At 42.9% G+C, this 15,890-nt stretch overlaps 1 protein-coding gene across 1 annotated transcript in view; it reads right to left on the minus strand.

Annotated features, from left to right (window-relative positions):
• Nucleotides 1-2,042: 2,042 nt before the first annotated feature.
• Nucleotides 2,043-15,890, minus strand: part of Eip93F (Ecdysone-induced protein 93F) — a 133,326-nt gene continuing 119,478 nt past the window's right edge. The window contains 3 exon segments of the mRNA XM_072304514.1: nt 2,043-8,372; nt 8,375-9,020; nt 14,434-15,044. Of these exon segments, the coding sequence (XP_072160615.1) occupies nt 6,579-8,372; nt 8,375-9,020; nt 14,434-15,044 (3,051 nt within the window). The 3' untranslated portion in view covers nt 2,043-6,578.

Consider the following 15,890-nt stretch of genomic DNA (forward strand, 5'->3'; position numbering starts at 1 on the left):
TACGTTCTTTTGCGGCCGCACCAGTCGATGAATGGATATTTAGCAATTTCTACTCATACTTTCTTTCCTTTCTTTTTTTACGGAATATCCTCGGTTTTTTAGTGTCCAACCCAGTGCGAGGCTATTGTACACCTGTTTTCGCCAGAAACGTTCTACACAATTTCTACTCATATTTTCTGGGTGCAAATGTGCGAGATTGTTGCGTCCTGTGCATGAAGTTTGTCTCTTTTTAGTGCGTATACTAATTAATGAGTCTAATAATTTACACATTCAAACAATTCACTCGAATTTTTTACGCAGAATGTTCCTTGAGTGAGTAGCTAACGACTAGGAGGAGTAACTCCAAATTTACATGTATTTTGCCGGTCAGTGCCGAGTAACCGAAAATCCTTCTTTTATAAGGTAATACGTTTTGTACCCCGTTCGTTCATACTTTTGCGCGAAATTCATTTGAAAATACATCCATTCATATGATGGCCAAATGCATGAGATGCTTTTTTTCATGTAACATTCAAAATTGTCTCTTTTCTTAAGTCCTAAACTTCTCTACTACTGGCGCCACCCGACGTATGATTGTTTAAGTCTGTAGCTTTGGCGTGGTGTTGGCTGGAGTCCTGGAGGACGCCAGTGAGCTACTCCTCCTGGCCAATACCAAGTGCGCAGGGCTTACATTGTCATATTCCGGAGGGACTTCGCCTTATTTAACTCACAGTTAATGCCCCCCCCCCCCCCCCCCGAAGAAAAATCCCTTACAGGAAAACTATCCATAATGCTTCTTGGCAATTTCGCGTAATTTCGTTTTTCTTTTGAAAATTTACAAGGAAGATCATTACGGAACTGAAAACAGGTAAACTAATTTAGGAAGGAATGCCTCTCGTATTCATGTATTCAGAAGAGTTCTTATTGGATTACATTACTTTTATCATCTTTTTGCATTTACGGCACGGAATAACGGCTCGCTTGCGAGCCGTAAGTCACTCGCGAAGCGAGTGACCGGGGTCCAGGGGGCGGAGCCCCCGGCTAGACGCGAGGCGAGCGAAGCGAGCCACAGCGGCTAGTAAAAAAAATAAACTCATGACTTGCATAATTTGATAACGTTTAAATGGATGTTGAGAGTTCCGCTCATAAGTTTACACATTTTCGGTTCAATTTTGCGTGTATTTTTTTTTTTAAATTCCTGATGGTTTTACATTGGTCACAATTTATAGTGGCATTAATTTACAGCGTAAGGCGACAGTTTCCCGATGAACAACAAACGCTGAATGACGGACCTACATCGGCGGGTGGAGCTTGACTTTTAACCGGAGACAAAAAAATGTCAATAATTGTGCTTTATACTGTATTAGAATGTAACATTTTCATCGGTGCATGGTTGTGCAAATTCCGAAAACCTCATGGTTCTCGCCAGAGTCTGATAAAACAGAATTACTTTCATGGGAATGACAAGATATCTTCGTTGACATTTACAACCCATATTGAGTCCTAAGAGTAGAAATACTAATTTTACGCCCGAATTTTCATATTAATGAACACTTAGATATCTTAAAATTACAGCTACGATCGTAATTAGGCAGGCTGGGATTGATATGTAGATAAAAATTATACGCTCTTTCTCTGCAGTCAAGCAAAAGGGGACATTAGTCGAGTCAGCGGCGTGGCGTGCTTTCACGATACATTGATTAATCCGCCGTTTGAACCTATGGAAAAGGATCGATGAACAGCGTGTTCGCAACGAACACCTTGATAATCGATTCTTTACCGTAGCTTCAAATGGGGACGTATCGATAATCGATCAATACGCCTCGCCACTGAATCGGATGGTAGCTCGGTTTGATAGAACATTACGGGGGGATAGATAATCGCGTCTCAACGGTTGATTTTTAAAGGTTTAAAAAAAATGATAAGATCAATCCAATCGCCAGGTTTTTGCATCAGATTTCTGCAAAGATATTGTCCTAGGAGAACTACGGTGGATGACGTCATAAACGTTAATTTTAGCCATAACATTTGCATGTATCATTTTGGAGCCATTGTGAAAAAAAAAAAAAAAAAAAAAAAAAAAAAAAAAAACTTTACAGTGGTCTATGTCCACCATCTTCCTTTTCACCAGGAAACATCTGCGATAGGTCTGAACACAAAAAACAGGCATTCAGAGAGATATAGTTATTAGTTTGTCTGTTTACGATAAGTCACGAGCAAAGCCCTATTCTGCGACATGCTCAGTTACCTGAGCGACTCCTTACTCTCCTAACAGTGGCGTGGCGTAATTTGCGATGTATCGATTGATTTGCCATTTAAAAATATGAAAAAGGATCGATTAACAGGGTGTTCGCGACGAACACCATGATAATCGATTCATTACCATAGCTTCAAATGGGGAAATATCGATATATATCGAAGCACGCCATGCCACTGTCTTCGAAAGTAACGCAAGAGCAAAAGGAGGAGAAAGAGACCTAATAACAACTAAGATGTGAATATGGCACCAAAAGTAAAGCATGTCTGATGTCAGAAACGAAACTCTTTCTTCAGAAGATTTGAGGAGAGAGGAATGACTTCACGAGGGACGACAGTTTCGCCCTCCAGGCTACATATTATGACTGTGCAAAAAATTCAAACGGAATTATTTGGAATGAAATTAGGATTTGCTTCGTTAAGCTCGAGATGAAATGCTCGAGCTGTGCACATGTGCATCAAACACACACGTGTTTTTCAAACATTGCGCCCTGGTAGCGATATTCGTAGTAGTTTGTGATTTTTAAAATTAAAATTCACTCCCGTCTTATGATCTCATTTTAAAGATATGTTTTCAATAGATATCGAGTCCATGCCATGGGCTTTATGGTACGGTGAAAAATATTGAACTCGCCTTAAAGAGAGAACGAAGAAAGAAAAAAAATACGAACAGATTGGACCTAAAATTTTCACCATCTAACATTTAAGCCAAGTCACCTGTGAATGAAGCGAATTATCATTAAGTGGTCAAAGTTACTAATCTAAATTTATGAGATCAGCTGTAGAAATAAAAGAGAAAAGAAGAAGAAAAGGCTTAATGACATCCACGGTCCTAATCGTATACGAAATTAAGTCTACCTAAGGGTACGGATTTGCCAATGGTAAGGGAAACACTTAAACCACCACGACATGTGTTATAAGTAGTTCCAAATTGAACTCATCTTCTTTATCTTCGTTTTCACTTAAGCAACTGCTTCAAAATTGCGCGCTCAGATTTAAAATGCGGCACAAAAGAAAGGATATTGTTACTATACTCCTTCTGGAAGTTCATTATCTCTAAACACTAAAATTTGAGTTTATTACTGATACAAAACGAATTCTACTCGAGGAATGTATAATTGAACATCAGCGTTTCTTGTGAGTTTGAATGATCAGGAAACCATTGTAGAAACATCGTACATAGATACCCAGTCTCCATAAATTTAACATATGAAATTTCACATCAAAGCTGACACAGTGTCTGTGAATTTTGGGAGAGACGTTCTGTAAATTAGGGATCTTTTTTTTAATGACAGTTTGTTCACAATTATTTTTCAGAAAATTGTACTGCGTGATCACCAAAATTTTTCTAAAAAGAATACATACACATTTTTTTCGTGGTAAGCAAAATTTTTGTTTTTGGACAAAGGAAGGAAACACGAAAATAAATTTACCAACCCTTTCAATTTTGGAACTTTTCCCAGGTTTGGCGAAAAAAAGGGAGGAAAAATGGTATCTTTTTCATATTGCACGATTAATTCTCACTTAATTAACTTGCCTAAATGTTAAGGTGTAAATACCCAAAAGCTGACACATGTTGGAATTCAAACTAATTTATTCCTGGTTTCATATTTGAGAAGAGAAAATAATTCTTAAAAATTTTACAAAAGGAATGTAAGTAAATTTATAGTGAAATTTTGGTACAAACTTAGAAATACTAATGGATTAAATTTTTAGGCAAAATAGACAGAGGTAAAAAAATCAGGAATGAAAATTAGAGATAGCGTCTAAAAGTTACTATGGATTGGTCCCTGGTTAAGAGCAGAATATTTTTGCTGTAATGGATTCCAATGATGTGGGAAAACTTTCATCCAAGTTTTTCATTCCAAATAGAGATAAAAACAGGGGTTCTCTTTTAAATGTTATAGTATTTTCAGAATTTCAATTTTGAGAGACAGGACAGCAACAGATACTTTTGAGAAGTGATAGTCTAAGAGAACTATGAATAATTTAAGCGAAAAGTTAAAAATCATACATGAATTTCGAACCAAATGAATTAAAATTTGATTGATATTTTGAACAAGCGAAAATTATTTCAAAATCGATACAGTTACTAATATATCGTAAATGGACACTTGAATTAAATACAAACAAAAATTTATTTAGTTGGATGTTTTGCTCTTAATGGATAAAAAATGGGAAAAGAAGGATGGTCGCCACAATAAGCTTAGAATATCATGTAAGATTGCAAATTGGGCTTTTGCTTAAGAGAAAGCTATTATTTAGAATTGCTGCCTGCTAAATATAGAACCGCCTTTACACAATTACGATGGGAAAAAAAGCGATAGCTCAACTTATGACAAGGGAAAAAAACTAACATATAGATTAGGAAGCGCTCATAAATTACGTGACTCATTCCTGTAACATGTTAGTAACGTACGTACTACTCCTTCAACATGTAAGAACAAAACAGCGTTACGCTTTCCTCGACCCCCCCGCCCCGCCCCCAGACCGTTGCGTACGTTACGTAATTTTTGAACGGCTCCTTTTGGTTCACCAAGGATGAAATGTATACGCAAATATTCAGAAAACAGGATTTTAGGCTACTACGTCCATTTCCTTCAACTGTGATATGTAGGTTAGAGCTTACTTATGTTTATTTTCAAAAGTATTTCTATTTTGCTGGTCGAAAATAGAGTTGTTAGAACCCCGATCGTCCCGTTTTTTTCAGAAAATCTTTTAGTTTTTGATCAAATTTTAGCCTTGGTCCTCCATACGTCCAATGTTCGTTTTTTTCCCTCTATGCTGAGACACATACTGATTACACATGCGACACTTCGTTTGAACAGACGAAATTATAGACAGCCCTACATTGACCTTTGACTCTTGGGTCTGATTCAGATATTACAGTCATAAATGTACTGAATATTTAATCAAATTTGAACAATGAAACTCTGTTGGTAAAGGCATACATTTCTATACACAACAAACTTGGGGCATTCCGACCTCAGGTGTCCAAGTTAATAAAGTAAGCAAGTCGTCCTAACCATAAACTAGGGTATTATTCTGGTTACTTACAGTTTATTGCACAATAGGTATTTTAGTTACTGTTATTTGTTTTCAATGTAGTATGATAGTGTGAGTGAGAGGGTATGCGCTAAGCATTAGAAAAATAAATTAAATGAATATGTATCCAATTTTAGGTCATGCTTTAAACATCATCAAGAAAGAATAAGAAAATAGAGAAATCTATGAGTGGAGACCTAAATCTTTATAAATGCTCATTGGTCTTTTCGAGATTTCAAATGTTCTTTTGAAATATTGGATATATTCAACAGATATGCATTATGAATTCAACTATGCTCATGTTCCTCATTCGCTGAGACAAAAAAGTGGCTTAAATCAAACATGCTATTTTACATCAGCCTCTTTTTAGCAAGCAAACGATTTTTAGATCCAGGCATGTTTAACATGAAATATCGGTAGGAGTGTCAATGATTCGTTAAAGTTTGAAAGTTTTAAAATTTTAAACTTTAAAGTTTTAAAGCTTGTAAATTACCAGGAGAATCGAACGAGGGCAATGCTTTCCCTCTCAGAATTTTTTGGTAATTTTTCAGAGACGGTCGGAATGATACATTTTCATTCGAATGATTGTTGCCCATGTAGGCAAAACCAAATGTTTTGCTTTGATTTATTCCGACAGACTCATGGCAACATTGAATGATTTAGACCCTGATCGCTGAGATAAAATAAACATAGTTTTTGTGTCAGATGGGAAAAGGTACATCTCAATTGGAGCATTAAAAATTTCTTCTCATACTTCATTTTTAAGACTAAAACGAGTCACTATTTTATCGGAAAATTTTTCGTGATCTCTAGTTTCTCAGTAAAAAACCGATGCAGTATAATGATACGTTTCCTTTTGAATAAATACAAGATGAGTGGAGATCTAGTGATGTCAATATTCAGAAATGAGTTTTCCAGATTCAACGATTACTTTATCACCAAGAAATTCCAAGAGGGATGACCGAACCCCGTTGCCAGGCAGAAGGATCACGGAAAAATCATCGATAGACTTAAAAGTAAAATGAACCACTTTTGTGGATTTAGCATCCTATAATAACAGTAAACAAGACTCAAGTAGACAGATAAAACGGAATTATTTACCGGCGCGTAACGACGCGTTGCTTCTTTACCGTTACTCTAGGGAGCGAACCTGTACGAAACTAAATACATCAGTACAGCAAGGTGAACCTCACAGGTTGCACCTTCGAAAACAAAATCGATTAACAATAATAATAAGAATTAATAATAATAATTAATAAGAATTTTTACGAATAATAAAAATAGTATGATTATATCATTTAAGTTTCCATAGTCTCTAAGGGTTCTTGATCTGCTTCTTGGTCTTTGGCGGGTGCGGAGTCTTCCTCTCTACTTTTATTATCACAGGCACTTTCATTAGTTTCAACTTTTATTTGCGAGCTATCTAACAGGTCCGTACTAGTCGGCGGCGACCGGACGTCCTCTTGTGATACTATGTCTTCTTCGCTAAACTTCTCAGACTTAATTTCTCTATCCAGAGCCTTGCTTTGTCTATCTAGAGATGGCGACGTTGCCGGGTTCACGGCGCTTGTCGAAGGCCTCCTCACGGTATCTTCGTCCGAACCGGAGCCACTCCCGCTTCCACTGCCGCCGCTCCCCGCGTCCCGCGGCGGCGGCCTGGTCAAAGAGGATAGTCGACTATTTGTTCGGCAAAGTTGTTCTAAAAGGTTCCTATTCGATAAGTGTTCCGGCGAACTATGCCCGCCGTCCTTCAACCCGGTCTCCAAACTGGATCGGATTATTCCGTCTAGAAAACTACCATTAGCCCCGGTCCCGTCGTAGAGGCTTTCCGCGACCTCCCGTGCACTCTTGCCCAGAGCCGCGATGGCGGCCGGCGTCGGGCTCCCTTGGGACGTCCTGTTGTTCTCCTCCTGCTGTATCCTCTGCATCATCTGGGTGGCGAAGAACTGCTCCGGGCTCTGGGGGAAGTTGCCGCCGCGGCCGTAGTCCAGCGGGAGGTGGGCGAAGGGGTTGGGCGGCCAGAACGGGAAGGGCGGCCCCGCCGGGTAGGCCATGGAGGGATCGAACAGGGGCGGTATCTTCAGACCGTTCGGGGTCCCCGGCAGCGGCGAGGATGTGGAGAAGGGGGTTTTTGGTTTCGGGGGCAAAGGCTTGGGTTTATCACTGGGGGATATCCGAAGGATGTTGTCGTCTTTCCTCTTGGCGTCCTCCGCGGGCTGCGGCTTCGGCTCGCGCTTTCGCGGCCTCATCAAGTGTCTTTCTTTGACTTTGTACTCGAGGGTTGAATGGGGCACGCCGTAGTAGGACCCGGCCCTGTGAACGCTCATCTCGCCCCTTTGGACGGCCCTGACCGCTTCCACCAAGCTGTCCCGATCGTAGTTCCGATACTTCCCTCTCTTCGGCCGCGTGCCCTTTCCACCCGACGAGGAACCCGACGACGTAGGGGCACTACCCGGCATCCCTAGGCCTTTATTCGAAGGCGCTAAGAGTTTCCGGTCCTCCACGTGGTTGTTGTTGTGGTTCCGGATGATGGGCGGGTTCCCCAGCCCGGGGTTGAACAGCCCCGCTCGGAAGTTGAGCCCGGAGGGACTGGGGATATGTTCGTTTGGTGGCTGCTGGAATTTCTGACTAATACTTTTCGCTATCACCTCCTTGAAGTTCATACTGAAGTTCCTGCCGACCATGGAGGGCGGCGAGGAGGACTCGCTCCTGGCGCCGCCGATAGGCGGCGACACCACGGAGACCATAGAGTCGGCGGAGCTGACTTTGACACCTAGGGGGAAGTCCGGCGACTGGAAGGAGCTTTCCAGGCCGTTCTTGGAAGCGGGCTTGAAGGACGGAATTTTCAGTATAACGTTCGACGCCGAGTTCTCGTCGTCTTTGCTGCTCGGGAGCCCGGACGAGGACGCCCGAGGCTCCGAGGTCCTGGACCCGTTGATCTGGAAAGATCGTGGGTCCTTCTTCTGCTGTTCCTCGAGGAGCATCTTCTCCTCGGCCATCATGCGTCTGACCAGGTCGGAGAGATGCGCCTGGGGAGGAAACTTAGGTACGAAATCAGGGGCAGGAGATGCGGACGCCGGGCGTTCTTCGGCACCGGAGGATGCCTCTGCCTGGCGTTGGCCGCCAGGAAGGGACTGATCTGCCCTAGGAGCGCTGCGTTGAGGTTGTTGCCACCCGCGGCGAGGATCTGAGCCAGGTACGGTGCCAGCGCGGACTGATCCAGCCCGCTCCACAATTGTTCTAGGTTCGGGGGGAAGTACGGGTAGACGGGCGGCGAGTGGGCGGACTCCTCCCTCTTGGGTCGGTCCAGCTTGCTGCCCTGCTGGAGGAGCGTCCGCAGGGAGTCGGTGGGTGCCGGCCCCTCCTGGGAGAGCCGGATTAGATCCTCGACTGAAATCAGGGGTTTTAGTAAGGTTTTCTCTACTTCCCTCTCTTCCTCGGCGCCGGAGAGCTCGGCGTCGTCGTCCCGCATGGCGTCGTCGTCGTCCCGGATGCCGTCGTCGTCGTCGGCCAGGTTCCCGGCCAGGTTGCTGTTGGAGGTGATGCCGATGTGCGAGTCCTGCCGCCGCTCCATCGTCAGCTTGTAGACCTTGTTGCGGAGGGTGGAGCGCGGGATGCCGTAGATGACGGCCGCCCGCCGGGTGCCGAGCTTCCCGCTCTGGATGTCCTGCAGCGCCGCCTGGAGCTCCTCCTCCGTGTAGGTCCGTCGTCCCGCCACGGCACTGAGCCGGGGTTTAGCCCTGTTAGTAAACACAAATCAGTTCTAAACGAAACAAAGACACCACCTCTAACAAAAAAGCTCAGACCCTCTCGACACGTGCCGCCGGCTCCCGACAGGATTCTGATCGTGGTCAGGTAACTTGTTATGCGCTTTACCCCTTCAAATTTACGAGTAGGCAACTCGCGGTACGATTTGCCCCTTCAACTTCAAGAGTAGGCAACTCGCAATACAATTTGCCCCTTCCACTTTATGAGTAGGCAACTTGAAATACGTATTGCCCCTTCAAATTTTTGAGGTGACAACTCGCAATACAATTTGCCCCTTCAGTTTTACAAGTAGGCAATTTGAAATACGTATTGCCCCTTCAAATTTTTGAGGTGACAACTCGCAATACAATTTGCCCCTTCAAATTTACAAGTAGGCGACTTGAAATACATATTGCCCCTTCAAATATTTGAGGTGACAACTCGCAAAACATTTTGCCTCTTCAAATTTGCGAGTAGGCAATTTGAAATACGTATTGCCCCTTCAAATTTTTGAGGTGACAACTCGCAATACAATTTGCCCCTTCAATTTTACAAGTAGGCAACTTGAAATGCGTATTGCCCCTTCAAATTTGCCAGTAGGAAAGTCGCCACACAGTTCGCTCCTTCAAATTTTCGAGTGGGTTACACGGATTTGCGAGTCCTACGAATTGCTGGTCTTGCCTTTTGAAGCGACGGGCGGGTAATCGCAGTGGAGACTCTTCTTGTTTTGTGCGACAGCTTTCTGTCATGCTGGTTCATCTGAGCTTGTTTGTTTCGATTAGGTTTGGAGTTTTGAAATGTGCAAAGGTTGCAGATAGAAATATGGATGGGTAGAATCAAGATTTTCGACCTTCAAATATTCGTTGTTCTGCGATCGATCGAAGTCGTTGCACGAGAGGGCAAAAAGAAAGCAGCCCGACAAAGTCAAGACTTGGGATGATCGAAATTACTCCTGTGAATAATGATCTATTAAATGAAAGAATATTTTTTTTTCATTCAACCCTTTTTGCGCTTGCTTTGACAAGGCTAGAAAGTGAAAATTTTGATTCTACTCATCGTTGCGGGATCGATGACACAAAAATAATTACTCTCAGCGTGTGGCTAGTTTTGAGAGCAATCCGTGGAAATTACTGTCTTAAATGTGCAGATTTTTTTTTATCATTCCAGCTTACTGGAAATAGAAAAAAGGGGAGACCCTTCACTGATTTTTTTCCCCCTATGAGAATTGCGCTCTCTATTCAACTAGTTTTCGAGGCGCTGCATGCAGTGAGTTACTTTTGTGTCACCATACACGATACACACACAACCCGCAAAAGACATTAAAGTGAATATTATGAAGTTCAATGACTCCTCAAATACACGGAGGAACATAAAAAATGGTTTAATTGGTTTATCGTACCAAACATCCGGGTAAGTTTTCGAAGCCATAATTAAATGTCCTTTAACTTACATGTAAAGAAGATCTTGTGAGAAGTAGAATCAGTGCTTCGTATGAAATATGTTCCTCCGTGTATTGAAGACGAGGAAAATTGGAAGATGAGTTTTTTGTTGGTTTAAAAAAATTAAAATGCAAGTATTTGGAATTTAAATGACTGGTTATTGTATTAGATCAAAACGGATAGCCATTAGTTTTTTTAAACTGATGTCACTTGAAGACTTCACAGTGGAAAAGTTGTCTTGAAGATGAGTGATTCGAAGAATGTCATCTTGATATCCATACAGTATCTTATCTAGCCAGTTTTTTCTTCCTCGTTTCTCTCCATTCACTCATTTTCTAATTTTCCTCGAAGCTTTGATCACCGCAAAATTAAATTCATCAAACATTAAGAAAAATATTGCTAGCGAAAAAAAGTGCTTGTTTTTATTAGATTGCCTCACGCTCTTGGATAATGTCAAACAAATCGATAGATCGCACTTCAATTATGTCAATAAAGTGTGTCCGTCACAACTTCCTTGTCAAATCAGCATGAAAATGAAAGTCTTTTGACATTATTGGAGTAAATTTTTAGGAGAATAAACGCACTCTAAATTTCATTTCCGTCGAGTCAGTTGCTACTCTGACTTTTTAAAACAAACTATTGTCACTTCAAGGTCTTATTTTATGAGCAAAAAATGATTTAAAACTCTATTCACGTTCGTTAACAATAAAAGTCGTTTTTCAAAAGGTCGATTATGATCAGCCTCGATTTTGTTTGACACGATCCATTAGCTCCGGCTTGCATTTTCCATGTTTCCGATTATTCCTTTTCCGATTTACGCACACATACACACACTTACGCACATTGAAGGGCTCAGCGCAAAAAAGTGTTGAGTGAAATGCATTCTGGGAAAATTTAAGGTATCATTGATGCAAGTGAAACTGAACTCAGAATCCTCTCTCAGGAAAAGTGAAAGTTAGAACTCAATTTTCAGCTGATCGTGAACGGTTGGCAATGCCACAATTCATCATAAAGTTGGATTTATTATCATTAATCACTTGGATGCGCGGGACCCTTGAATGAATAGAACTAAATCACCCACACGCACTCTTAAAAATTTATTACTAATAATTAGGTTTTTTCTCACGTGCGAAGCACGACTACAAGTGAAATTTTCAAGAAAAAATGGGCTTAATTCCCATTTATAAAATCAGAAAAAGTAGCCGTAATCGCACTGAGTAAAAAAAATTAAAGAGTTTTTGATTGGAAAACACAAGTATCGTACAGGATGATCCAAAAGTCCTGCACCACCCAAAGTCTGCAATGCCGCGGAAGAACCCCTTATGAGCCATCGGACGTTGCCGAAGTTCCTGAGACAAATCACGAATTTTCAGAAAAATGTTCGAATATTTCTATCCCGATTTTTCAGAGGATTTGTTTTTATAATTTGATTCAGAAAGTCGGTAAATTTCGAGGAAAAAAATTCGTAACTATTTTTCGAAGTTTGAGATTTTCTGAGAGGAAATTCGGCAACATTCGTTTGCTCATGTGGTGTTTTTACTCAGCACGATAGTGTTCTTGCCCCTTTTCAGAATGATTCTTTTGAAATTTTGAAAGTCCCCAAAAGTTGCTTCCTTTGAACAAGGAGAGCTAAAAAATGTCCCTGGGGGTCGATTATTGAAATTGATCGACAAGTCTATAGACAAAGAGACAAAAGCGATATAGAGGAATCCTATTGGTAGAAGAGGGCAGTTGCAATGATCGAAGGAGGTAGGCAATAGACTAACTATAGGCAATCCACGAAAGACTCTATATATAGTTCGTCCATCGTTTTCGTCTTTAGTCTATGATAACCATCCATTTCAACCAATAGAATAGTTCCATACTTCCTATGTCTATCGCTTTGTCTATCGATTCCAGTGATCAGCCCGCTGGGTCACTGAGTAGTCAAAAACTCGTTACAATAACTTATTTCGCCCGGTCTGATCCCGCTTCGTGGATCGAGTCAATGGGAGAGGTTGGTCAAAATCTGGAGACTTTGAACGCTTATAACTCCGTTTATGCAAAAGTTTGAGGTCTCACTGGAAAAAAAAAAAAACAAATTTGATCTAGAGTCCCTAGACCCTTAAAAACATTGAAAAGAAAAAATACTCTTGATTCAATCGGATTTTTGCTTGAACCAAGAACTAAGCCTCTTAATTTGAGTGGATTTCCTTTCGATTTAAGCAAAAATCTGATCGAATCAAGAGTATTTTTTCTTGTCAATGTTGTCAAGAGTCTGGACTCTAGATCTAATGTGTTTTTTTTCCAGTGCTTAAAAATGGTCCCATTGGTTTCCTCGTAAAAATCTTTTTAAGAATCAACCCTAGTATTTAAAAATTTGACGAGATAAACATCTAAATTTGCAGTTTTAGTAAAAAAAATTCGTGTCGGACGTCTCCCATTGATTCGGCCCATCGTGCGACGCGTTAGCAAAGCTGAGTGGTGAAAATCGAGAGAGTGCGATTGAGGCTTTCGTCGCCCCTCTACGCGAGGGGGCGTATCCCAATTTCCACGTGAACCCTTTTCTCCGTATAAGTCGACGCTTTCCGGAGCCCACTCGGAAATTCGAGATCCGCCTTTACGTCAGAGGAGCGACGATTTGTCGGATTGATGCGAACGAAGACTGACAGCGACAGCGGTTCAAGGCCGATGAGTGACTAATTTTTGCTGCGGTTTTTGCAGAATTGATTGCGACTTGGACCTCGACCCGCGATTATTTCGCAGGAAAAACGATGGAGCAGAGATAGTTCGGGGGCAAATATTCAACTCTTAGTTCCCTCAGCTCGCAGGCACGTCTCATAAAATGACTTAAATGTCAGTCATGCGATTTTTGACGAGTGAGACACTTCGCACATGCGAGCTTTTTAAGCCGGATAAAAACGCCTCTATTATGTTTCTCATTGAAGGAGCTCTATCACCAATCAGCTTGCTTGCAGATGAGGTAATCTGGGAAACAAGTTTTAAGCCCTGGATAGACGATCAAACTCCGAACAAATTCCGATCAAAGTAGACATGCTGGTGACTGATGGTCACCATCTACCATCAAATTTTGACGGGCCGCACTATTTTGTTCAAAGTAAGATCAGAATGGAGTGCCACCATTCATCATTTCCTGCCACAGGAAACACTTCTGCCAAGTTTTCATCTTAAAACTAAGAGAATTAATGAGTTTAAGACTGATGACTCCCGACACTTTGATGGTAATTGGTTCGGGAATTTGATCGTCTATATCGAGACCTTAACTTCGAGATTTTGAAAGACATCCGTGCACGGAGAAAAAACCTTCGTGCGTGGACCCGAAGTTTAGGTCATATGGATCTCTGAAGTTTTCGGATTGAGCATCTGAACACTTTAGGTCCAGCTGCTGAGGTTTGGATCACCCATCTGAAACTTCAGTTCTTACATCTAAAGTACTTCGGTTTTCACATCCGAAAAACTTCGGTTCTCACATCCGAAAAACGTTGGTTCTCACATCTGAAGTACTTCAGATGTGTGATCCTGAACTTTGGGTCCCTCGCACGAGATTTTTTTCTCCGTGTATGAACCTGTAAAGGAGATGAGACCAGAGACAAGAGACCCTCCACTAGTATCTTGGCCATGGTGGAAGCTTTTACTTTCGGGACTTCAGCATTCTACTGTTGACTTACCTACATGGTTGATGTTCAACAACGTGTTGGCAGTTTCGTTTTGCAAACAAGCCGAAAATGGCCGACGTTTGGGAAAGTTGTTTGGCTCATGACGTCATCCGAAGCTCATCATCGACCATGTAGGTAAGTCAACAGCCGAAACTAGGGTGATGACTGTTGCTCCCTAATAATTGTCCATAAGGAATTGTTGAATCCCCGAAAGTAAAAGTTTCCACCTGTCGTTAGGAGGCCAGTGGAGGGTCTCTTGTCTCTGGATGAGACGATTAGTGTTAGGCGGCGAGGTCGTAGTGTGTACTTACTTAAAGATTTGTTGGTGACTGGTGAGGAGAGGCACGCGCGGAGACTGCGGCGAGGCGGCCGACTGGATGAGGTGCTGGAGGGAGGGAATGTCGTGGGCGTCCGGGGAGCTGGACTTGGTCTCCGAGGGGGAGTTGAGGGACGAAGACTTGGCGCTGAGGTCGAGGGGCATCTCGGCGTTGCCTGGGGCGGCCCCGGTGGGCGTCCCGGAGGGCGTCCCGGTGGGCGTGGGCGTGGAGGGGGCGCGGGGCTCGGCGGACTCCTTGGCCTCCAGCCGGAGGGCCTCGGCGAGGTTGGCGGAGGCGGCGGCCGCGGTCGGGGGGAGGTACCAGGGCGGGAAGAGGGCGTGGCCGCCGGGGTAGAGGCCCGGCTTGGCGCCCGGGTTCGAGGTGGAGAAGGCGGCCACTGCGGCCAGGGAGGCGGCCATCATGGAGGCGTTGAGGCCCGACTCGAAGGTCGTCATGGCGGGGGAGCGAGAGTGGGCGCCCGTCGGGGGGACGGGCGTCGAGCCGGAGGTGGGCGTCGGCGTCGGGGTGGGCGGCCCCAGGGGCGAGTCCCGGTCGGAGTCCTCGCTGTGACCGCTCGAGAGGGAGCCCGACTCGGATTTCGGCCGCTGTAAACAGAACAAATAAACGTACAATTAAAATTTCGAAATGTGAAATGAAAATAATGTGAAATCGTCAGAGTAACGCGTTGCGAATAATTCCGAAGGCGCAATGCGCTTCGCCTACTCTCATATTCGATAGGAATATCCTTCAATTACATGGAGGGGTAGTAGTTGGAGGAGGAAGTGGAGGAGGTGGAGGAGATGGAGGAGGTGAAAGAGGCGGATGAAGAAGAAGAAGCAGAAGAAGAAGGAGGAGGAGGAGGAGGAGGAGGAGGAGCAGCAGCAGCAGCAGCAGAAGAAGATGAAGAAGAAGAAGTAGAGGTAGATGAAGAAGAAGAAGTAGAGTTAGATGAAGAAGAAGAAGAAGAGGAGGAGGAAGAAGAAGAAGAGGAAGAAGAAAAGGAATAATAAGAAAAGGAAGAAGTAGTAGTAGAAGTAGAAGAAGAAGAAGAAGAAGAGGAAGAAGAATTAGAAGAAGAGGAAGAGGAAGAGGAAGAAGAGGAGATATAAGAGGAAGAAGAAGAGGATGAAAAGGAGAGGAAGAAGAAGAGGATGAAAAAGAGGAAGAAGAAGAGGATGAAAAGAAGAGGAAGAAGAAGAGGAAGAAGAAGAAGAAGAGGAAGAAGAAGAGGAAGAAGAAGAGGAAGAGATATAAAAGGAAGAAAAAGAGGATGAAAAGAAGTGGAAGAAAAAGAGGAAGAAGGAGAAGAAGAGGAAGAAGAAGAGGAAGAAGAAGAGGAAAAGAAGAAGAGGAAGAAAAGAAGAGGGAGAAAAGAAGAGGAAGAAAAGAAGAGGAAGAAAAGAAGAGGAAGAAAAGAAGAGGAAGTAGAAGAAGACGTAGAAGAAGAGGTA

This window comes from Bemisia tabaci, chromosome 9 (assembly GCF_918797505.1).
Source record: "Bemisia tabaci chromosome 9, PGI_BMITA_v3".
NCBI lineage: Eukaryota > Metazoa > Arthropoda > Insecta > Hemiptera > Aleyrodidae > Bemisia > Bemisia tabaci.